Source organism: Centropristis striata, chromosome 7 (assembly GCF_030273125.1).
Source record: "Centropristis striata isolate RG_2023a ecotype Rhode Island chromosome 7, C.striata_1.0, whole genome shotgun sequence".
NCBI classification, from domain to species: domain Eukaryota; kingdom Metazoa; phylum Chordata; class Actinopteri; order Perciformes; family Serranidae; genus Centropristis; species Centropristis striata.
The window spans coordinates 27,222,893-27,247,206 of NC_081523.1; the positions used below are offsets into that span (position 1 = coordinate 27,222,893).

The following is a 24,314-nucleotide window of genomic DNA, read 5'->3' on the forward strand; positions in this document are numbered from 1 at the left end:
TGTTATGCTTCCAATCAGTGAAATGTTGTGAAACTAAAGTCTAACTTCTTATCTTTCGAACGGTATATTGTTTTAACTATGTACGTCATGCTCGGGTTTACCAGAGTCGGCAAAAGGACACTAACGCCAGTGAATTAGCCGTGAGCTAACTGTATCCCAAATCAATGTTACCGTTTTCAAAACATCCGGGATGTACTCCGTCCTTCACAATAAAATGACACACATCAACAACTCCAAATTATGCAGTAAAAGATCCTATTATTATGGCTGCTGTATGTTTTATTACACTCTCTTATTTTAACCATATGAAAAATACATGGATATGGCACATTATGGCCATTAGAGTTGACCTCACTTTGTAGAAATTGCAGACAATGCAGCAGCACTTGTCTGCCTGACCATAAGAGCTCAAAAGGGATATTTCCCTGTTTCATTAAAGTTGGTATTGTTGAACATCCCATCCGGGGATGGGCTTCCTAAAGATTTATTTTTTATCCATGAAAGTTCATAAATAAGTGTTGTGTGTTCATAAGTAAGTGTCATGTTTACATGAACACAACCTTAAGCAAATTACAAGAGGCAACAAGACCATTATATATAATCTAAAATGTGATTACTTACCATCTGGAATTTTATTGTGGTTCATCCTTAAACCAATAATCATTTCATCTCTAGTACAGAGTACAATTCCTATTTTAACTACAAACAGATGTTGACAATTGTAATGCTTTAAAAAAAAAAAAAAGACATATTACACCATTAAAGTATTAATAATATTTATTACATATTTATTAGATTAAATTACTTTGATCAAAACAAATAAAAATATTTAATATTTAATGAAAAAAAATACACAAATAAATAAATAGAATCATTTTGACAAAAAATATATTAATTACATATCTAAACACCAAAATTGTCGTAGTTCCAGCTCCTCCTCCCAGCCCACACAAATGGTGTCCAGTTGTCACACTGGAGCATGACACCCTCCAAACTCTCTGGAGGGTTTTCTTCCCTGCAGCCCGCTGCTGCCCACGGTCTCTTCTGGCCAGAGCTTGGGCCTTCTTGGGTGTTATTGATTTCAGCCAGGAGGTGGGCTGGGTCTACTGATATCCTGCCCGATGTTACCTGGGGACGGGTAGGGACTGAGAAGAGGGGCAGGCGGATTCTGTGGAGTGGGGATAGGGGCTGGTTGACCTTGGGGAGGGGGAGTAATAACAGGGGCAATTGAGGGAACATCGGGCACGGCCCAGGAAGATACAAATGGGTTTGGTGGAGGAGGTGGGGAGGTCCCATGCAGCCGTCTGGACGGCATGACTTGTGACCAATCAATGGCCATTTGGTCCAGAGGATAGAGGCCAGACTGAACCCAGCCACCACCACTCTCCGATCCTTCACCCTCTGGTAGGAGTCTCTTAGGATCCTTGAAAACTCTTGAAAAAAAGAGTGGCTCACTGTCGACAGATCTCCTGTAACACCAGAGAAATCTGCCTTCAAGGGTCTGAAAAAACTCACATCCAGGGGCTGAAGGATGTGAGAAGTGTGTGGTGACATGATGACCCCCTCCCTCTGTGCTGCCCGGACCAGCTCTGGATCCAGGTGAGGCCGATGGCCGTCCATGATGAGCAGCAGCAGACGCTCCTCGATGGCAAAATTCAGAAAGTGCCTGACAAACCACTTCCTAAACAGCTCACTGTCCATGTCCATGTAATAGGGGTCCCCAGTGACAATGACAGCCGCGTTGAGGCAGGCCAGGGCTGTAATGTGGTTTCTGGTTCCCTGGGCTTACCTGTAGGCGTGCTTGGACCCCCTGGGCATGATGACTTGGTGCCTATTTGAGTCCAGCTGAAACCCTGTCTCGTTGCAATTGAAGATAGGACGGGGCTCCTTCCTCAACCCATGCTCCTCAAGGATGGAGGTGAGGGGCCTGGAGTATTCTTTAATGGGCTCCCTCTTGGCGTAGCATGCCCTCCCACGGTCAATGATGCAAAAAAAAAGCAAATAAATGTATAATTTTCATATAATTAGATTTTCTGGATATTTTTTAATGTTCTGTCTCTCACTGTTGAAGTAATCCTACCATTAAAATTATAGACCGTTCAATTATTTGTCAGTGGGAAAATTTAGCAAAAATCACAAAATCGGCAGGGATCAAATATTTTTTTCCCCCACTGTACGTGGATAAGGCACAAAGTTGGTCTGGAACTCTGTCAGATCAACGTCAAGGGCACTGTCAAAACAGAGGGATGTGATGGAGGACACGATTGGACTCATCAGCCTGTTCAGGTTGGTGAAGGTGGGATGCTCAATATCCACGTTCCTGAGACAGATATCGTAGATGGCCTCATAACCACCATGAAGGCACAGAGTGCTCCAGGGTGGTGTGGGTGGTCAGGATGGTGTTGTATGGCTCCACCACAGCTGAGGACACTTGGAGAGATGGTGAACTCCAGCTTGGACTTCTTGCCGTAATCTACAGAAAGATTCTCCATAAGCAGGGAGGTGAAACCAGAGCCAGTGCCACCGCTGAAGCTGTGGAAAACCAGGAAGCCCTGAAGACCAGTGCACTGGTCCGCCTGGGGACAGAATGCAGTAACATAGTTTAGATGATGAGAATCTCTTGAGACCAATTATTTATTAACTAGTACAACACAGTAATATTACATTTCTTCATAGTTCTTTGCATAAAAACCCCTGATAAAAAACAAAAACAAAGGCCTCTTCACACTGGCCTGATGCTGAACAGTAAACAGAAGATAGAGGCAAAGCCACAATTGAACCTAAATTTGACATTAAGAAAAAATGTATCTATGAATTATAGTGTCATTGTTAACTCAGGCCTACTTATCTTATTTTTTTAGTCTAATAAGACAGCTGTTGCTGCTTGCACTTTAATTATCTTTAAAAACAACAACAACAACAACATTAAATCGATGAGCTAGTCAAACTACAAAATAAAGAATTTATTTCTTGTTTTGTGAGATTTAACTTCCTGCTAGTTATTGTCTGCAACCTTGTGTTGAAGGCAGAAATCTCAAAGACAGGTCACCTCATCATTAGAAGTGAGAAAATGAACCTACTTTTTATATGGAAAATTATTTGGTGCCCTCTGGTGTCACAAAGGTGAACTGCATAATTTAAGTCTGAGTTGATAGCACCACATGCACTGCACTGTTTGCAATTTCCTGATACATCAGTCATTACAAATAAAAATTGATCTCAGGCTCTTGGCTTCATTATTAAAGTACCCCTCCTGCTGTGAAGCGACTCACCAGTTTGCAGATCCTGTCGAGCACCAGGTCAATGATCTCTTTGCTAATGGTGTAGTGACCACGGGCGTAGTTGTTGGCAGCATTCTCCTTGCCAGTGATCAGCTGCTCAGGGTGGAACAGCTGCCAGTAGGTCACAGTTCGCACTTCATCTGAGGAAATAGGTTAAATAGAATATGACTAAAGGGTCTGGCATACCAAAATCAAACAGCAACTATATTTAATAATTAGTTTACCAATGACCGTGGGCTCCAGGTCTACAAAAACAGCTCTGGGGACATGCTTTCCAGCTGCAGTCTCACTGAAGAAGGTGTTGAAGCAATCATCTCTTTCGGTCTTGTCACTGGGCATTTTTTCGTTCATCTGTCCATCAGGCTGGATCCTATGTTCCAGGCAGTAAAGCTCCCAGCAGGCATTTCCAATCTGCACACCTGCCTGACCCACTTGCACTGAGATACACACACACTGGAGAGGAAAAAAGACAAAGTCAAACTATCCTACTTCAGATTACCAACACATGTAGACAACAGCCAAAAAGATAAAACTGGATTCAACTGCAGGGAGGAGAGGGTCTGGGAACACATAATTACTAAAAAGAAAAAAATACATAAGAAGAAAGTTTTGGTGAGTTTTTATGGCTATGGAAATAACCAAATTGTGAGAATGAGTCTCAGACTGTTTTCTCATGGGATTTGTAGTTTTATATGTTTTCACATAGCAAGAACATCTCTTAAGGTTTCAGTTAAATGTGAACACTGCTGTAGTGGATTTCTTTGTTCATGAAGGACAGAAATATGCATATTTCTCAAAAAGACAGACAAAGGGAATCTTGAGTTTTTTAAGGTAAATCGGACTCCCGCCGTTGAGGGTTGAGTAGTCTAATAAGGTCTTCTGTTTTCTAACATTATAACCTCAGTTTTAGCTAACGTTAGCATCTCTTCCTATATCAGACAGAGAAAACTAAAACTGAATTTGAACTGTGCCTTTCCATTAAAATAATACACCAATGACTAACTAACACTACACATAGACTAACCTGAAATAAATGTCAACTGAAAACTGAATGCCAGTGGTTAATGTTCACCCAATGCTGATTCAGCAAAATAAATGTTCCGACAGTTTGGGAACATTATATTATGAGACATTATGAGATATTTCTGCGTCTCAAACTAAGCACGTGCGTAAGTAAATGTCATGGGAACAGAATGACCATTACGTCATGTAGGCATATATAAAGGCCAGCAGACCTGCAATTTCTCACTTTGCACCTGGACCTGGACATGAGCTGGAAACCTCTTGACCCAAACTGTGTAAAGCGAACTTTCGGAATCTTCTAAAAACACGACCTTGTCGAAAACAGAACTACTGCTTCACACAACTGTTGTGTAAAACCCGAAGAGTCTGAATCTTCTGTGGACTACTGGTCGCAGAGGACCACCTGCTGGTAGGGCCTTCCACCCAGGTGGGCGCTAACCCTGCAGGTAAGACAACTTTAAATTAAATATTAATTCAGTTTCATTTTAAATTGTTTCTATTGTTTTAGTTATGATATAATTAGTGATTACTTTCATTTTACAGCTTTATTCCTCTTTTTAAAAATGTGTACATTTGTGAAATTAACTCTGACTACGTCATCAAACCTTTTGGAAAAACACAAATTGTGGAGTAAAAACTTTCAATCAACAATTTCTCCGTGAGAAATAATTATTTCTTTGGGGGAAAATGATACATTTCCCGGGCGGGTGTGGAATGTGTTAACAAGTACTGTATTCGTTTGAAAACATTGTTATTTTGGTTTGAGGGCATCAAAACTTCCAAATTGTACATTGAAATTACTCAAACAAAATGGCGATCTAGTGGGGCGGATTAGCTGAACAATCGTTCACTTTGTGATAAAAGCATGAAATTTGGTAGATGTGTTGGTCAATATGTTTCAAACAAATCTGGATATTGGGCCACCTCAAAAGCACCCCCTAGTGGCTGTGGCAGGCATTTGTTATACGAATAAATCAATGATGAATAAAAACTGCCCTTTTAATAATACTAACTGGTGATGAATTGTATATTGTTGGAAAGCTTGATTAGTCACCTTTACAACGAGGTACAGCTTGTAAGGATCGTGCATTCATGGAATGAGCAACGGGGCTAAACGTGTGGGTAGCACCCCCCCAAAAATGTGCATCCCCTGTGGGGCGGATTAGCTTAATAAATCACAAGAATTGTTTATTTTGTGATAGAAGCACACAATTTGGTGGATGTGTTGGTGGATATGTTTCAAACAAATCTGTATATTAGGCCATCCCAAATTCGCCCCCTAGTGGCCATAGCAGTCATTTTCTTCGTTAAAATTACAAAAAATATTTAAATTATTTCTTAAAATATTAAAAAAAATTAAACTAAATATACAAACATAAATTAAAAAATGTAAATACACATATTAAATTAACAAAAATCCAGTTAGACACTCTTTCAGTTATTTTTCCTGCCCCACCACAATCAGGCTAGCCATCGAGCTAGCTAGCAAATGAGCTAGCTAGCATTTGCTTCCTGGGACAAGCAGTGCAGTGGACTGTCCATCAAGGTATGTCTAAATATTTTATTTCACCTGTTATAATTATGAATAAAATATGCTATGAACATCATAAAGGCTAAAGAGAAAAGGCATTGGCGGAAAAGTAAATTAGCAAGATAGCAAAAATAGGTACTTAAGCTAGCTAGCTAGCTTGGAACATGTATCAGTGGCTGTTGGGTGTGAAAGCTTAATAAGACACTGTTAAATTATGTCCTGTGGAATGTGGACATCCCTCTCTGCACACACACACACAGGCACACAGGCACACACACGCTATATGCAATATGTCTCCTTTGCCCATGTGGTTCTTTTTTTCTTTTTTTAAATGTATTTTATAACTCCATCACAGTTAGTCAGGCGGCTTAGGACTAGATTTGAGAAGAAAGGGGACATGCCGGACAAAAGCACCAAAATTTTTCCACATGCTCTCTATCACCAAAGATTTCAACTTTTGGTAGGAGCCACTTCATCAAGATTGCAGATAGGAGACGGCAGCCATATAAGCCATAAGTCTATGAGAACCAATATATCTTCCAAGCCACTTAGAAGGTCAATCTTGGTGTCAAAATATACATTTTCTGGGTCAAAGAATCATTTAAAGCTATTGAGAATATCACTGGATGACTCACTGTAAATAATTTGTTGATCAAGATCTGACATGAGATGAAAGCGTACCCTTGATGTTTTTGAGCAGTGTACATGGCAGCTAATCCACACTCTCCCGTGAACATTGATTCCAAACATTTTCAACTCAGGATTCCCTGCTGCAGCACTCGAAGCGAGATGCCCAGTCTGAGTGAAAATGAACATATCTATTTGATCAAATAATCATCTAGTGATATTCTCAATAGCTTTAAATGATTTTTTGACCCAGAAAATGTATATTTTGACACTAAGATTGACCTTCTAAGTGGATTGGAAGATATAGCATTTCTCATAGACTTTATATGGCTGCCATCACCGCAATCTTGATGAAGTGGCTCCTACTAAAAATTGAAACCTATAATGATAGAGAGTATGTGGAAAAAATGTGGTGCTTTTATCCGGCGTGTCCCCTTTATTTGGCTAAGCCGCCTGACTAAGTCACACACCTCAGTAAGGATTTTGCATGATTTTGCAACGATTGTTCAGCAAATCCGCCCCACTACACAGGGGATGCACATTTTTGGGGGGTGCTACCCACACGTTTAGCCCTGTTGCTCATTCCATGAATGCACGATCCTTACAAGCTGTACCTCGTTGTAAAGGTGACTAATTAGGCTTTCCAACAATATACAATTCATCACCAGTTGGTATTATTAAAAGGGCAGTTTTTATTCATCATTGATTTATTCGTATAACAAATGCCTGCCACGGCCACTAGGGGGCGCTTTTGAGGTGGCCCAATATCCAGATTTGTTTGAAACATATTCACCAACACATCTACCAAATTTCATGCTTTTATCACAAAGTGAACGATTGGTGTAAAATATTGAGCTAATCCGCCCCACTAATCGGGCTTTTTTTAATTAAAATAATAACAAAAAAATGCGTTAGTTGGGCACCATGGAGATGATGGAACTATTGGGGACCCACGTCATAACGTCATCACGTACCGGTGTAACTAACTAAACCAACACTGAAGCTTGACTAATCTGTGTTGTATCTGGAGCTGATGCAGAAACATCTCTTCCCTTTTTTGTAGAAAAAGTAATCAGATTAAATAAATACATCTTTTTTGATATTTCCCACAATACTCAGCACTTTGATGTTGTTTAGTTAAGGACATAAGTGAAGCGTTTCTGAATGTTTTTGGACCTTCAATCTGAGGAACTATACGGGATTGTTTGTGCGCATGCTGTGTACACGATGGAACCATCTCCTACATGTACTGTGTCATGTCCTGAAGAGAACTGGAATAACACTTATTCTATTTCCATGGTCTGGACATAGGGTGCTGTGGTTATTTAGGAGAAACACTGTTATTCTGCTTAGTAACGGTTTACTCAGTGTAATGGTGCAATAGACAATAAATACATTTGCATTTTGTTTTTCATACCACTAACCCCTTACTGTTTTTAAAGATTTATTACTGTGACGATATGAAAATCAAATGTCTTAAATTTCTGCATTTGAATTTTGATAACTTTTTTCAGCATACTCAGAATATTTGTCTCTACTGGCATTTATTAATCTCTGGCATAATTAAAAGAGACCACATTCATGATACCAAAAACCCAGGATTAGAGCGGAAGTTACCTCGCTAACCCTCAAATCCAGCTTCGTAGTACAGGGTTCTGAACTGAAAACACATTAGAAGCTGCTCTGATATTAAATAGTTTGAATTGGTCTTCTAATAAAGCATTTAAAAAAATATGTCTGTCATACACAGGCCTCAGGATTAACCGGGCCCAGGATTAATAATGTGATCATTAAAGAAATTATACTTGATACATCACTCCCAATAACATAGAATGGTGCCCCCTGGTGGCTAAAGCATAGTATATACTGAAGAAAAACATTCTTTGGCACAGCTTTACTTACTTTTTTATAACAAAGAACTTTTTCTTATATCAAGTGTATTCACATCATACATTTCTCAATGGAGACCACTGATCATACCTGCTAGTTATATATCATATAATGCTGCATTATCACAGTCATACCATCGCAGCAAACCCTGGTGTTGATTTTTCTGTGACAAAACCGACCAAAGCTACACAAAAGCTGACCTTCATATTTAATATCTGAGAGTATTATATCTGTCAGTTTAACTACAGACACATTATATTATTATTTTTTACTGCAGAAAAGTTGTATACAGGAATCCATTTAATATGTGGAATTACTAAGAGAAGATAAAGAATGAAATAAAAACATTTTTATGCTCTGATTTACCAACGTAGGGGTATCTCAAGATGACAACAATTGTAATATAGCATTTATTTCTGACAATGACATAAATACCACTACAGACAAGTGATTAAAATAAATTTTATTTTGAGAAACATATTTGGTTAAACTCACTTTAGGTAGGCTCCTCATTCCTCACAGGTATGTTCCAGTGAAACTAAATATACTTATTGAATAAATCATTTGGCATAATATTCTCTTAACTTTCAGTTTCACATTTACAGTTCAAAAGGCCACTTAATACACTTTACATGACTGTCAATGAGGGACATTTAGAGACATCAATAAACACACACTACAAACGACAAATATACTTGTTCACTCTCTTTTCAAAAAAATACCACAATATTAAAAGCATTCCTGGTGGCGGCATACCAAAGAGAATATCTTTAACTGTTAAAACGTTCTCCATTACTTGAGATCCTTCAGATATTGATGATCTGAAAGCTTTGTAGTTGAAAAGCTTTGAAAAGCTTCTTTACTAAAGAAAAAAGTATTTTAAAAATCCTTTTTGGCATGCCTCCACAGAAAAGGCATATTTATTTTCATTAATGAAGGAAAGTGCCTTGTTTTTATCCTGATATTGATTTTACAACCCTTACAATTAATTGATTGGTTTAGCAGTTGCTAATGTAGTTCTTCAGAAAACATTTAGGAGATACAGTTTGATATGTTGATGCAGAGCTTCAAACTTGCCATGTTTTGTCTGTGCCGTCACTGTGCAGGCTCTAATCTCTTGGCTGGCGACGTCATTTTCTTCTGTTGAACACCTGGACAGAGACATGACCATATGTTACTTCCAAACAATTATATTACAGTGCAATGGAGGAAAAAGGGAGAAACCTGAAAGTGCATGCCTGAATCTATAAGCGTTAACTGATTTAATTCTTCCTCCAGCTGCTCAGCGGTGATGTCGAGCGGGCGGTAAGGTACGGCAGGCAGAGAACTGAGCAGGTCAGTACCCGAGTAGTCCTCAGAGGGTCGCAGGCGGTTTGTTGGAACTTCAGGTAAACCTGAGATGGAATCTGGCTTCGACTCGTCCAACAAAGATTTCAGTTCCTCCTCCAACTCATCCATGTCTTCATCTGCAAAAAAAACACATGACGAACTTAGATCTCCTGGATAATAGTTTATACAGTATAATAAGACATAGAATTAACAGCATGGCATACCTGCACTGGTCACACCACTGGATAGTGTTTGGTTCACCTCATCTTGAGTGTCGCATAACTGGTGAAGTCATAGAAAAGATACATTGAGATTTTAAAACACACAATATGTCATTTTCTGTCATTACCTTGAACCTATGCTGTTAAGCAAATTCAACATACCCAGGGTGTCTTTTCATTATACTGGCTTCATTTTAACCTAACAACCCCAATCAGGCTAAGTGGTATTTTGACAGTAGTTATCAGCTCGATAAGTCAACCCAGGATTTCCCACTCTAGGTATGAGTGCATTCACATGGAAGGGGCAGTGTTTGCAGCATATGATCCATTACAAACATGGAGAAGTCTACTGTCTTTCATAAATGAAGAGAAGCTACAATATAAGACAAATTTTGTTAAGTTAAACACATAAATCAGGCTAATAGCTACACAGCTGCAGCGCTGTTAATTCCAGAAAGTATAGCTGGTAAGAAAATCAATGGCTGTGTGAATGCATATATAGTTAAAAACGACTGAAGTCTATCAACAAATGTGGCTAAAAACTGGATAAAAAAAATCAGCTTCTGGCAGACAAACACCACCCTGATGCATGGATAAAGGGGATGTGATGTCATTGACAGGTGATCACAACAGTAATGGACTGTTACCTTAAATAAATAATAGATTTCTCTGGGTTTGCAAATTGTCTGAAACATTTGGGATGATGTAAGTACACAACTTAACAAAATGTACAACATGTGTCTAGTTGTATTTTTACATTGTATTAATGTAAATTCACATATTATACCTTTAAAAGTAACACTGCATTAAAACGACAAAATAGCCAGCTACTGTACCTCCTGGATTTGATCCACAAGACTCTCAGCCCGTTCCACAGTCACATCCTTAAGAGAGAGTCTCAGGGCTGACACTCCTGCCTGATATGCCTGCATAACCTACAAACATGTTCATGACACAGTTAAACAAAACTGACAACTCACTTGGTTAGAGATAAGTGCACTGTTCATTCTGCCTCTCACCATCTTATCAGTCTGTGACTGGGCGATTCTGTCAAGGATTCCTCTGATGGATTCCAGTTTGGCAAACAAGCTATCTGCTCTCTTTTCTACCCTTTTGCGACCTCTTAAACACCTCAGTGCCTGTGGGAAAAATTAATAATACCACTGAACACACTGCTGTTGCATTTGTTTGCAATGTTTTTTTTCAGTTAAATGTTATTAGTACCTGTGATTTCTTCCCTTCACGGAGCAGTACCTTCGCTTCTTCTTTGCACCTGAACGTAGAGAGGGCAAAGCTTTAGCAATAACCACAATAATCACAAGAAAATCGCTGTCTGAATGATTAAAATGTAATGCACTCCTTCTCATTATTAGTCCAATATCTTGAAGAAAGATGATTACAGCATCAATTTGACAGATAATACTGGTTATTTGACATCTGGAGCAAATCCAACTCAATCACTAACCATAAATGCCATTGTCTAAAATAATAGTGGCATCTTCTTTGTCATCCTTCACTACAAATTGTATTTCTATTCAAGTTTATATTTGAGTTGCTGTACTTGTCAGCCTCAAGGCCCAGTTTCTCCACCCGCTCTCCCAGCAGCTTCTCACTGCGCTGCAGCTGGTAGATGCCCATATCCACATCACTGACAGGTGAAATGCGATCTTGCCCAGTCTGACAGAACTTGACAATCTGTAAATAAGACACATAAAGACAGAGGAAATGTAAACATTACACCAGCAGTCAGAGGATAAACTGTCTTTCAGCAGGCTTTGTTTTGAAAGATAACTCTTACCTTCTCGCCTTCATGCAATGAAACAGTCACTTGCTTGTCCCTCTGTAGCTGCAGCAGAGCCATGCAGAGGGTGCTCTCATCAGTGCAGACATCAGAGGACAGAGTGCAGAGCTCTTGAAATGACATGATGGAGTGGTTTGCATATTCACTGCTCCGGTACACCCTGAGTAATTCTGCTGCTTTCTCCTGGAAAACGAAATATAAGTATACATCTAGTGCCAAAATAACCTTTATCAGCCAAGTGCAGTAACAGAGATAAGGAAAGGAAACTATTCAGTGCTGTCTCAACTTGACCTGTGTCCAAAGTACCCATGGCAGTTTCATTTTTATTAACCTTATTTCCCTTCAGGTATTAATGAAGTCATCTATCTATCTATCTATCTATCTATCTGTCTGTCTGTCTGTCTGTCTGTCTAATAAATATAAAAATGTACAAAAGCCATGGTGTGTCATGTACCATGATTGTATTGCATTTTAGTGCTTAAAAAACATATAAGGGAACACTGAGTTAAACAAACCTTTACTAGTTCAAGGACAACAAAAGACTCCTCCAAAGGCACCCGGCTGCTTCCCAGAAGAGTGGAAAAGGTCCATTTCAGAGGCTTTACGAGCAGCAGGCCAACACCCCAGGACACCCAGCCACAGTCCACATTAGCAGCAAACTCGGACTCCCTCTGGATCTTCCCACCCCTGGCAGAAGGTAAAATACAGGCCATGTTACCATATTGACCCGGAGAGACAGTAGCAGATAGCAGTGACTGGGATCACACAACAACACTCACCTGGCCATGGACTGCACGACAGTCGCCAAGCCCAGCGGTGATTTTTCTTTCCTTCTAAAGGTCTTGTTCAGATCCTGCAGACTGACACACACGGTGCCTCGTTCCCTGCAGCATTTTATGATCAGAGCCGTCCAGAAGTCCATCTTACTGTCCCAATCCGTCGTGTTGACGTCTCGGTTCTCACTGAAGTCCGAGAACATGAAATTCATCCGCTCGTCGTCGTCCCATTCGGGTGGCAGAGTCATTTCTGTGGAGTTAGACATTTGCAACATCCACGTCCCAACTTAACTCAACCCGTTTTGACTTGCTTGTTATGTCGAGCAGACAGCTCACGCAGCTAACGTCAGCTAGCTGAGAACCAAGTTAACAACACCCACTACCTGTCCTCACTCGTACCAGAAACAATTATCACCACGTATCGTCACTTAATATGTAAGCTAAAATATCGTATGGAAAGAAAAAAATCGCAGCAGTGGCTCACATGTCGCTGCCAGCTATCAAAGCTAAGCCTCACTTCACCGTGATACATTGAAATTTGGCTAACACGAGCTAACGTTTCACATATCAACAACAACAAACGGTCGCGCGCGTTTTAGAATTCAGAACCGTGCGAAAAAGCGGTGATCTGTATCCGAAAAGTAAATTCTTTAACACCGCCTATGCAGACACCCTTAACAACAAAGCAAGCGCACCTCTAACTCTGTTCATAAACATTAGTTTGCGCCATTTTTACGCATTCCTGCAACAGATTTGTTCTTTTCTCCCGGAGACACACGCGTTGTCTATGATTTTTAATTTGAGTTTCCAACCAGTTTTTTTCAGCAAGTACAAGCTGATTAACATGTAATTTAAGTTTTTTTGTCTGTTTTTTGTCTCATGGTTATACTTGGGGAGGGAAAAAAAAGCATTTTCATGTATATAAAACAAGTGATTGTATATATATCAATATAGTTGACTGATAATTGGTAAATTCAAGTCAGAGGATACATCATACCAACAAGTGATATAGACACACACACACACACACACACACACACACACACACAATCACACACTACAGACGCACACACTCAACACATTCATATAATATTCACACACACACACACACACACACACACACACCTCTGGACCAGGAGAAAGATGTATTGTATTATTCACCCATGATGTTTATATATGTTATCATATTTTAACAAGTTCCTTGTAATTTGTTTAATTATTGCTATCCTTTAATTTCATTATTTTTGTTATTGATTATATTAGTTGACAACTCAAAGGTCCTCATTCATAAACTGTTGCAGACTGATGTGGTACCAGTTCTTAAGGACTTATTTTTTACTCCAACATAAGCAAAAGAAAATTTGTGGCTTTGGAGTTATCATGGTTTTTTGAAAAGTAATTGTTTTAACCACAGAAGACAGGACACAGAACGTTTAGGGGCCAATAAATTTATTTAATCATACCTCCTTCCCACCCACCCATCTATGTGCAAATATACACAGCAACAACTAAATACAATTTGTGACTGTACATTAAAAACATAGGAATGGTTTAGAACTTTTTATAACTTAAATAAACATTCTCTGATCTTCGTTATAATCTCCAAGTTTTCTATACTGTCTGAAATGTTCTTTCATTTCCCATGTCCACAGACCATCCAACTGTCATGAACTAGGGCGACATTTTGTACTATGGGAACTATAATAAAATCAAGAATAATATCTTGAAAAACTTAAATTTTAAAGAACAATGGTCAGTTAAATATGAGGGTCCCTTAGTTTGCTCATGCTGGCTCTGATCCCATGTTGTTATTGCAGAATGAACATCAAATCCCAAACAAATTCACGGGCATCTCACATATCAAGAGAGCTTTAATCAAGGATTTAAAGTATTGAAATGGTAAGTATTGCTTGTTTTACATAGTTATATCAATTGTACCATGTCATGCAAAATGCTACACAGATAAACTACACTGTGTAATTTACAAAACTCCTTATAGTTTCAGTTAAAACAACTCATCTCATACATGAGTGGATTATGAGACATTGGCACCTGGGCACAGACATGCAAAAGGCTCCACCTCTCCTACACAAGAGCAAGTTGTTGTGGTTTTGTGTCTCTTTATAGTCATTATGTGTCTCTTTGTGGTTGTCTTGTATGCCTTTGTAGTTATTTTTGTGTCTTTGTATTTGTATTATGTTTTTTTGTGGTCATTTTGAGTCTCTTCCTGGTCTTTACATGTCCTTACGTGACATTTTGCAGGTGTAGGCAGAGGGGCCCCTGACACTTTGGGCCCCTGGGCCTGTGCCAAGTAGGCCCATCCAGTAATCCATCCATGATCTCATCCAGTGAATAATTCAGTCGATGCACATGCACATCATTTTCACATTAGTAAAGTACAGTATATAATATAATACTTTATATGGCTGGCAGAACAGAAGCAGTAATGCGGCAGTGACATGACGCTTATGTTGGCATGTTACTGATGCTGTGTATTAACACATTATTTCATTCAGATGTTAAGGGATAGTGCATAAAAATAGACTAATTGTTAATTAGTTGCCTCGCTTAAAACATCCTGTGAAACAGCAGACCTTTAGTTACATGGCTTAAACATTTTGCAGTCTTTCATTTATTTGGCACATGTTGATAAATGCTCAGAAACTCCTCCTCTTACTGTAGCATGTCTACTTGGCACTGAGATCCACCACCAGGTGCTGGTAGGCCAGGGTGTTACCTTTGAAGCTGGCGGCCAACAGGATGTCCTTGTTATCGACGGATACCAAGCTGAACGCTCGCGGGGCTCTCATGTTGAGCTCCTGGAAGGGCTGAAAGCGCTGAGTGAGGTCATCCCACAGGTATACTCTGGAGAAGGAGAAATCACTTCCCAGAATGAGGTACTGGCGGAGGCCCACTGTGAAAGGATACACCGCCATTGAGCCCCGGGAGGGAAGAGTCTGGATCTCTATGAAACGCTGCCCTTCCCAGCGGAGGATCTTGGAGTCACCTATGAAGCGTGTGAGGCAAAGGTAAAGAACTTTCCTCACCCAAAAGTGCTTCACCATCTGCACATCTGCCAGCTCTGTGATTTGGGAGAAGAAAGCGAACTGCTTCTGGCTTCGGTTCCACTGGTAAACCACTGGTGGCTGAGAGGCACTGGAGAGGATGAGGTGAGGCTTTCCCCCAACGTCCAGGAACTCCACATGGGTGTCCCGATGCCAGGGATGGAGGGACTGGTGGGTGTAAAAACCATTGCTGTTCCAGCGATAAATGCTGGTGGATCCCGCTTTGGAGCTGTCTGCTACTACAAAGTACCACTCTTCATCCAGCTGGAAGGTCTCCACGAAGTTAGGCTTCCTCACACGTGTGGTGTCAATGTCTTGGATCTTTACAAAGCGCTGTGGGTCCTCTTCCCACCTGTGATCAAAAAAAGGTTGTTGTGGTATTGCTAATGCTTTTCACAATTATATTGTGTATATCTTTATTCATATTTATTCTTTAATTCTGCTTATTTGCCTTCTTTTAGATGAGACTGCAGCCAGCAGCTAGTTATGTTAGCTTAACATAAACACTTAAAACAGAGGGAAACAGCTAGCCTAGCTCTAGCTACCTACTATCACATCTAAAACACCGTAAAAACTCGTCCGATCTTTGTTTGGTCCAAAAGCCAAAGCAACCAGCAGAGACCCAGGGAAGTATTGGTGGAATGTAACTAAATACGCTTACTTGATTGAGTGTTATCTAGCAGTGAGGTTGCAGATTGCAAAGAGCTGAATATTCCTCTGCTCACCCCTCCCTTTTCAAGCATGTTGGAAAACCTATGGTGGCTTCACGTTTGGTTTGTCCATTCTGGACTACTGTAGAAACATGTAAGGTTGTAACAATAGGTCTCTGTGAAGGTGTGGTTCCTATGTAGATATGAAGAGCCTGTTCATTCTACGAAACACAACAATTCTTAGTTTTACGTGATAATACCCAAATGCAAACAGAATTTTTATGTTATGTTACATTTCTGTTAATCAGTCCCCCTCAATTCTACATACTGTTAGATAAAACAAAAACTTTGATTGTGCCACTTTGGGCTGTGGATAATTGTGACAGCATTTCTCAGTTCTTGCCTCAGTGCATTTATGCATTAGTGAGCTTTAGAGATGTTAGTACACTCTCAGAAATAATGTGCTGAGGTAAGGTAAGACACAATCTATTAATGTACACGAGGGGCTCTTTATTGGCTTTTAGTAGATTTAGATATCACTGGACCGAGCAAGGGGGACTGTTTCCAGTCTTTATGCTAAGCTAAGGTAATTGTCTGCTGGCTCCAGCAACATATTTACAGCAGAGTGGTATCAATCTTCATATCAAACTCAACAAGTAGATGAATATGCACATTTAACCCACAATCTCAAGCTATTCATTTAAGATCATGTTTGTTTGTTTTTAAAATATGTTGAGGAAATCCAACAGCTATTAGCAAGATTGTAAATCTTACTTGTAGATATGAGATCCTCCAAAAAGCTGTGCAACGACCATGTAAAGACTGTTGCTTATCACCACTGGTTTGCAGTACACAGCAGAGCGAGCTGCAGCAGAGATACACAGAAGCACAAAAGCCATTAAGATCATTTAAAAAATAAAAATAAAACATAGAATGGTACAATATATATGATTCCATAGCCAGTAACTTACAGGTTATGTTATGAAACTTCCTGAAGACCATCTCCACATGATCCCACACATATAGGGTGCAGAACCCTGAATCAGGCTGAGCAAAGGCAACAAACTGATCCTCATTGAACTCATAGGACTCCACAGACACGGAGTGGAACGGGAACGTTTCATAAACAGCAAAATCTATGGGAGAAAAACAGAATTACAATACAAGAAAACAAAGGGATATGTCACATCACCACTGAAACGTTGGGAAGAGACGAGATAAACCGGCGCTAATGCAGTTGAAGTCTCGTGGTGCAAGGTCGTGGATTCTGCGTCCCTGGAACTCAAAGGGGCTGGCACAGTAGATAGCAGGAACAGAAGTGTTGGTCTTCTCCATCCAGTCTACCAGCCATTTGATTTTACAGTCACAGCGGAAAGAGTTCCCCCGCAGGTCTCTGAGTAACAGATAAAGATAGGAGAGATAATATGTCAGTTTATATATCAAATGTAGGGACAGAAATCCTTTAACAGGAAGGAAAAACATGCTTTTGTGCACCAGTATGGTTTGACTCAGATACAAACCACACACTTGAGTCAGACAGCTGTGTTTTGTGGTAGCCCACAAAAACCCCCAGGGAACCAAAGTAAACCAGTGTTTTACAGTGACAGATTGCGGGGTCAAAGCTCTCAGCTTGTCAAGACACTGTTTTGATTTCAGAGGAGGCACACTTACAAATCTGTGAGGATGTCCAGATGTTTGAAGATGTCTCTTGGCAGCTGCTGCAGGTTGTTGTTTGAGAGAGATCTGTAACAAATCCATAGGAAGAAATGAAATTCATTAAATGTTGTTTGCATACTATGTAATTCTCTCTGTTCTTCCCAAGTCTTTATCTTTTTTAGCTCCGGCCAGTACAGTCTAGTCTGCAAAATGACAAATGATAGACAGGGTTTTTCCTTCTTATCTGCTCCACAAAATACTCACAGATGAGTCAGGGATTTGAGTCCTCTGAAAGTATACTTTGAGACAGCCTGGATGTCATTATTCTCAATGAACCTGGGGACAGAACAAAGCATTCACACAGTAATGACAACCTCTGAAATGCAGCCAATATTATAGATGTCATGTCTGTTTGGAAAGGATGTTGTATTTTCAGTGCAGCACGCAGGAGTTGTACATAAGCAACAATTATTTAAGTAATAATAGCAGTCTGAATCTGGTGGATGTACAATCAAAAGGTAAGCTTGTCTATTTTGAGAAATAAACCTGAGCTGACAACAACATGGAAGGAAAATACTTTATTATTTTGTATTAGATGGATTATATTGACTAATGTAATCAGTGCATTAACGACAAAGAATAAACTTCAACAATTACAATTAGAATCCTGTGCAGATTCAGAGGCTGCTGTGCGCTCAGTTTTAATGCTACAGTGAAGATACTAGTGTCATATGAATGTCATGATAGGTTGTCGGGAAGGAGGCTTAAAAATGCTCCAAAGGTAGGCTAAAACAGGAAAAAACTGACATGGCCATTCCCTTGATCCCTGACCTCAGGATATCTGAATGAGAATTAGTTCTTTGGGTACCATGAATCTCCCCTTTAGATACACCCGCTTTATGCTAATGCATCTAGTTTTTCTCCTATTGTGTTTAAATATATCTGCATACTGGGGTCCCTAAACAGTTGTGAAATTGCATAAATTGGGTATGACTGGAAAGATGGGGCGCTTGTGGATTAATTCAGCCCAATTTTATGTATAGATGTATAGCTTTCTTAAGTATATTGACCATTACAAGGTTTATCAGCAGTTTGCCATCCAGTTGCCAAAAAAAGGTTTTCAATATCAAATCACAGCATGAATTTCCTCAAGGTTTTGGTGTCTTATGTGGTATTTAGATGAGATTATGAGATATGAGATTTTTACAAAAAAAATTGTTACATTTAGTACCACATCTAACAATTAGTATCAACTGAACACAAGGGACATTAGTGATCATGGGAAAAGACTTCATTTATTCATATCATAATGTTTTAAGCCCTTATACACTCTGAACTTTAACAGCTCGTAAATGAAACACAATGCTTATTTCCTGAGCTGCATCTCAAATTAATCTTTAGGTTCCAAGAAGATCCATACCGCTTCTGGTAGGTTAATGGTAAAAGCTAATTTCATGCCTTTGATTTATGTTATAAATATAAGACACTGAGTGCAGTGAGTATTACAAAGGTCTGCGTGTCAGCATCATTTGATCCCATCCTGTCTACGTTGTCTATTGATAGTCTAGGACATACAGCATGTGCTGACTCTTTGGAGGTGGCTGGATATGAAAGTATGACTTTATTAGCATTCACAGTGGGTAGCAGCGGTAGTGGCAGTGATGCAGAGAGGCCTGATGGCTGGGCGGCAGCCAAAGCCACACAGCGAGCAGCCGGAGGCATGGCCATCGCTGCATGCTCCAAGCCATCAGCTAACTACTTTCTAAAACCCATCAATTCACAGAATGGCATATTCAGCTTTATCACAGCACAGAGGCGGTTTGCTCGCTGTCGTAGGAGGATTTATTTTCAGTTTTACTTTTGGCATTCTTTGCCATACTGCAGAGTCTGATCCTAAAGTCTTACAATGCAGCCTTTAGGTTCCTTCTATTCACTTTGCAGCAAAATATACCTACTGTAATTCATCATTCACAAAAGTTAACAATGCATGATAGAAAGGAAAGTCTGCTAAATTGTTTTGCTTTCAAGTTATCAAGTGAATTTTTGCATCGCAGTTACAGCATAATAGTAATTGCAAAAAATAATAATATACTAGTAGAAGAAGAGAGAGTGGAAGTCGTCAAGCTGAATCAGTATCTTCAGTTACACTGCAGTATTTATTTAAAGGGGACATATAATGCTCGTTTTTAAGGTTCCTATTTGTATTTTGGGTTTCTGACAAAACATGTTTACATTCTTGAATGAACAAAAAACACATTATTTTCCTCACACGGTCTATCTGAATATACATGTATTCACCCTCTGTCTGAGACAATCCATTCTAGCGCCTGTCTCTTTAAGACCTCCTCCTGAAACAGCCTTATCTGCTGTGATTGGTCAGTGTTCTTGGGTCTTCCACATTTGGATTTTAAGCATCTCTGCACCTTCATTGCTGCTGGGGAATAGATCTTACAACACTGTTACTCTCTTTCTACCTATATGTAGTATAGCTGTGACATCACAACCTTACAGAAGTAGAGACAGCTCGTTTAAAGGCACAGTTTCAGTTTCTGAATACAGGCTGTGTACATTTCTCCATGAAGGGAGCAGTTTGATACTTTTACATTATTTGTTTTATTTTTTTATTATTTTTTTTATTTTTACAATATGGTGCCTTTAAAGTTGCTAGCATTAGCTAACATTGGGTACCATAAGCTACTGGTTATTCCAGACCAAGTAAGTAAGTGTTTTCTTATTAATTTAAAAATAATTTGAAGTAGAAAGCATGTGTTATTTTTTTCAAATATTACATAGTGTGAATTGAAAACTGTTTCTTGAGCACATGAACAAGTGCATGGACAGTAGTTTAAGCACATTTGATCAATATTTAAAAAATCAGGTTCAGAGAAACACAGCAGGTTAAAAGACTAGTGAAACAACATTTTGAAATACACACATCTAAGTGAGATACTTACAGGTACTGCAGGTGAGACAGACCAGCAAATGCATCATCAGCAATCATGGTGAATGTGTTGGAGTTCAAAAGCCTAAAAAAGGAGGAAATAATGATCAAGTCCTATAGATAATGTAGTATCAAAACAAGAGCTATTACCATTTAAATAAAATGTATTCATAAAAACACTTATAGTCTCCATCATATAATCATCATCATTCATAGTACATTAAGATAATCTCATGTCAAAAATAAAAACATTTTGAAGTAACACAAACACATGCAGACCTACACAAAAACCAACACAGACACGATGTGACCACACACTCATGATTGCATCTGAGCAGATAAATGGCCCTTTGTCTGGCAGAGCAGAACTGAAGGGAGTCAGTGATTGGCAATGACACTGATACAGAGCCACTTTACCCTTATTACTGCTATGTCACCACTGTTTTCAATAACCATTCATTTCTAGTAGCTGAAGTCACTTTTATTGTCACTGCAAAACAAAAGCTGTCTGCGACGTGTACCACAATATCAGTTGTGTTCAAATATATCCCTGTGACATTTATAAAGTGTTGTGGCTGTTTTATTAAACAGGGAAAACTATGGAAAAAGTGTCATGAAGTACATTTACTCAAGTACCGTACTTAAGTACAATTTTGAGCTACGAGTACTTTACTTGAGTATTTCCATTTATATAACTTTATACTTTTACTATTTTACTTTTTACTCCATTGCATCCAGCTGCCGGCTTTAGTTACTAGTTACTTTTCAGGTCAAGATAAAACTTGAAAAACGTTATCATGATTATCCATTTTTATATTAAACCACATAAAAGTATATTAAGTAGTTATTGTTAACCCTGCTTTAACAGCAGGAAAATGCTGCTTACATTAATTATGAATTATATTAATCTTATATCCTATATTTGGAATTTATATAACAATCTAAGTGGGTTAATTCTGCATATCGAGTACTTTTACCTTTGGTACTTTAAGTACATTTTAATGCTGATACTTTTGTACTTTTACTTAAGTAAGATTTTGAATGCAGGACTTTCACTTGTAGTGGACTAATTTTACAGTGTGGTATTAGTACTTTGACACTATGTAAATTAAATTTGATTTGACTTGAACCTATTTGGTGAGAAACATACTGAATTAAGAGTTTATAATGTTTAAAAGTTGTGAAAGTTGTGGGTCGGGACACTCACAAGAACTGCAGCAGGTGAAGGTGTGAGAAAGCTCCCTCTGGGATCGTTGTAAAGGCCGCGTTCACCATCGTCCTGTTCAGACAAACAACATCAGGTATGTGTCTCAGTGATGTGAGAATGCAGATTACACAAGCAGTGTGACATCATGTTTCATAGCGGAAAACATCTAATTCATAACATTGTACATGGGCCTCCCTCTAGTTTATTAATCAAATAGGGCTGCATCTCGTAAAAACTAGGACGCAAAAGTTCCTTCTTCACTTCTTCTCTGTGGTAAAATGAGGGCACCTCTACCAGCCTCTGCTCTGGAATTCCCCTGACTCAATATTCAATCCATGGGCGATGGGGGTCAATGTCACGTGAAAGGGGGCACCTTGTAACCTTCTCCGCATAACATAACCTTCCCCCTTTAAGTGTTTGGCTTTCAATTTCATTACATGTGCTCCATTTATTGAACATATCTCTGGACTCTTCAAGATTACATCTCTCAGAGGAGAAGCAGGTCTCCTGCAGTGAGATAAGGAATCTATTGTTAGTAGTCCTCCCTGGAGCTTGACAGGGTTTTACTGCTGTGCTCCCTCAACTAAGTTCAGCATTTGGTACAGAAAGGAACCTTTTTTTTATGTGTTTTGATATGCATCTCTCTGTTAATTCATCGTCACTTTAGCAACATATTTACTTTAAGTAATTAAAAGACAAGTAGGGATTCACGCATCATTACATAATAGAGGGTGACATCAGTGATGAAGCCATCTGTGCCAGCCTGCATATTGCTCACACTTCATACAGGTTATGAAAAGATGCTTTTAGTTTGAGTGAAAAGCATTCACATATAAATGTTGGACTCACAAAGAGATGATTCCAGGGGGAAAGCTTTTGGGGATAGCTTTGGTATCCACACAGAAGGCACTGTCTTTGGTGCAGGAGCAGGTCGAAGGACATCGGGGAATCTTGGGGGCTCTCCTGGCGTTTGATTCCCTCGGCAGGCAGAGAGACACGCACAGGAGCGACAAGCAGATCAGCCTCGTCCATCTCTGTCCGAGCTCCAGCATCCTGAGGCAGGAGGAAAAGCTGCGTGGATGAGCTTCTTGAAGTTTCTCCTCAGTGGCAAGTGGTTTGTTGAGAGGCGATGTTCAGCCTGCCTACAACCCCAGCAGCTCTGATAATGCTGAGCACAGAGTTGAGCATGAGAGAGAGGGGATGGGTGAGAGAGAGAGGAAGGGAGGGAGGAGAGGGAGTAAGGGTAGTCCTGTGTATCCTCGGTGGGCGTGGGTGCTCTGCAGCTTCCTTAGATCTGTGCAATCTTTCTCTCTGTCTCTCCCAGGAGCTGCTGCCAGAGTGCACACTGCAGGAATGACGAGCGAGGCTGCTTTCTCTGCACTAGGACCTGTAGGCAGTGCCGCTGACAATGAATTATTTACTATTGCACACGCAGAAAACCTTAGAACAACAGCAGCAGGGAAGGGGGAGAGAGAGTGGGTGTGGAGGTTGGGTCAGTGCTGATGGAAGATTATACTGTCATGTTCTGTGCAGCTCTAATCAGGTGTGAAGTTGTGTTGAGCTGCTGCAGTCATGAGTGCAGACGAGGAGGCATTAAGGATGCAGGGGAAATATGTGTGCATGCATGCATGTGTCAGCTTCTGTTTGTGTGTGTGTGTGTGTGTGTGTGTGTGTGTGTGTGTGGGAGGTTGTTTGTATTCTGGCAGCTTTAGACAGCAACCAGTGCTGAGACTTTCTGAAAGCATGGATGTATACACAGAGGAACCTTACTGATGAAGCCAGTTTGATTACCAAATGCTTGAAAAATACATGAGTGATGTAGCAGAAAAAACACTACATCTCAGTGAGAAGATGAACAATACCTTTATAGGGCTGCTGCAGTTATTTAGTTTTGTGCTTCCTTTCGCTTGGGGGACTTCACCACTGTGTAAATTTAAATAGCTGTGATCTTGTTTTGGGGTGTTCTCTCTGTTTCACAGTGTATTGTTTAGCCTTGCATTAAATGACACTCTAAGGAGTCAGTTCATGTTTTGCACTGTACTAGCTAAGATAATGAAGCTCATAACTTAGCTCCATCCTCTTTTCCAACCATGGTCACGTCTAACATAATAAAACAAAGATGGCAATGGTCAAAATGCCTAATTTGAAGCTTTAAACCAGATGGTGACGACATGCCGTCCACTTTTTACAGGCTATGGTACACCTCTTTCAGACACGAGCTTTCTATTAAAACATTCAAAGTATAACCTGAGATCAGATTAGATAACCCTAATAACATCATCAAGGGTATTTTCTCAGACTTCAAAAAGACTTCCT

The 24,314-nt window shown here is 39.7% G+C and overlaps 2 protein-coding genes and 1 pseudogene across 2 annotated transcripts; all 3 read right to left on the reverse strand.

Annotated features, from left to right (window-relative positions):
* Positions 1-2,017: 2,017 nt before the first annotated feature.
* Positions 2,018-3,797, reverse strand: LOC131974539 (tubulin alpha chain-like; annotated as a pseudogene).
* A 5,001-nt stretch (positions 3,798-8,798) lies between these two features.
* On the reverse strand, positions 8,799-13,083 carry chmp7 (charged multivesicular body protein 7). Its single transcript, XM_059336891.1, has 10 exons — positions 12,483-13,083; positions 12,219-12,390; positions 11,701-11,886; positions 11,464-11,597; positions 11,127-11,175; positions 10,922-11,041; positions 10,739-10,837; positions 9,906-9,963; positions 9,591-9,818; positions 8,799-9,503 (listed from the first exon to the last, which is right to left on the reverse strand). The coding sequence occupies exons 1-10, from the start codon at positions 12,752-12,754 to the stop codon at positions 9,448-9,450; spliced, it is 1,374 nt and encodes a 457-aa protein (XP_059192874.1). The 5' UTR covers positions 12,755-13,083; the 3' UTR covers positions 8,799-9,447.
* An 848-nt stretch (positions 13,084-13,931) lies between these two features.
* On the reverse strand, positions 13,932-23,210 carry lgi3 (leucine-rich repeat LGI family, member 3). Its single transcript, XM_059338113.1, has 9 exons — positions 22,848-23,210; positions 21,999-22,070; positions 20,805-20,876; positions 18,115-18,186; positions 17,866-17,937; positions 17,418-17,587; positions 17,166-17,330; positions 16,969-17,059; positions 13,932-15,896 (listed from the first exon to the last, which is right to left on the reverse strand). The coding sequence occupies exons 1-9, from the start codon at positions 23,048-23,050 to the stop codon at positions 15,167-15,169; spliced, it is 1,647 nt and encodes a 548-aa protein (XP_059194096.1). The 5' UTR covers positions 23,051-23,210; the 3' UTR covers positions 13,932-15,166.
* Positions 23,211-24,314: the final 1,104 nt, after the last annotated feature.

Coding starts and splice junctions, on each gene's coding strand:
- chmp7 (XM_059336891.1), bottom strand. CDS start 12,754: ATGTTGCAAATGTCTAACTCCACAGAAATGACTCTGCCACCCGAATGG. Junction 11,887..12,218: donor TTGTCCTTGAACTAGTAAAG/GTTTGTTTAACT, acceptor TTCGTTTTCCAG/GAGAAAGCAGCAGAATTACT. Junction 9,964..10,738: donor TTGTGGATCAAATCCAGGAG/GTACAGTAGCTG, acceptor TGACTTCACCAG/TTATGCGACACTCAAGATGA.
- lgi3 (XM_059338113.1), bottom strand. CDS start 23,050: ATGCTGGAGCTCGGACAGAGATGGACGAGGCTGATCTGCTTGTCGCTC. Junction 22,071..22,847: donor CCCCCTGGAATCATCTCTTT/GTGAGTCCAACA, acceptor TTGTCTGAACAG/GACGATGGTGAACGCGGCCT. Junction 17,331..17,417: donor CTTCAACTGCATTAGCGCCG/GTTTATCTCGTC, acceptor TTTCTCCCATAG/ATTTTGCTGTTTATGAAACG.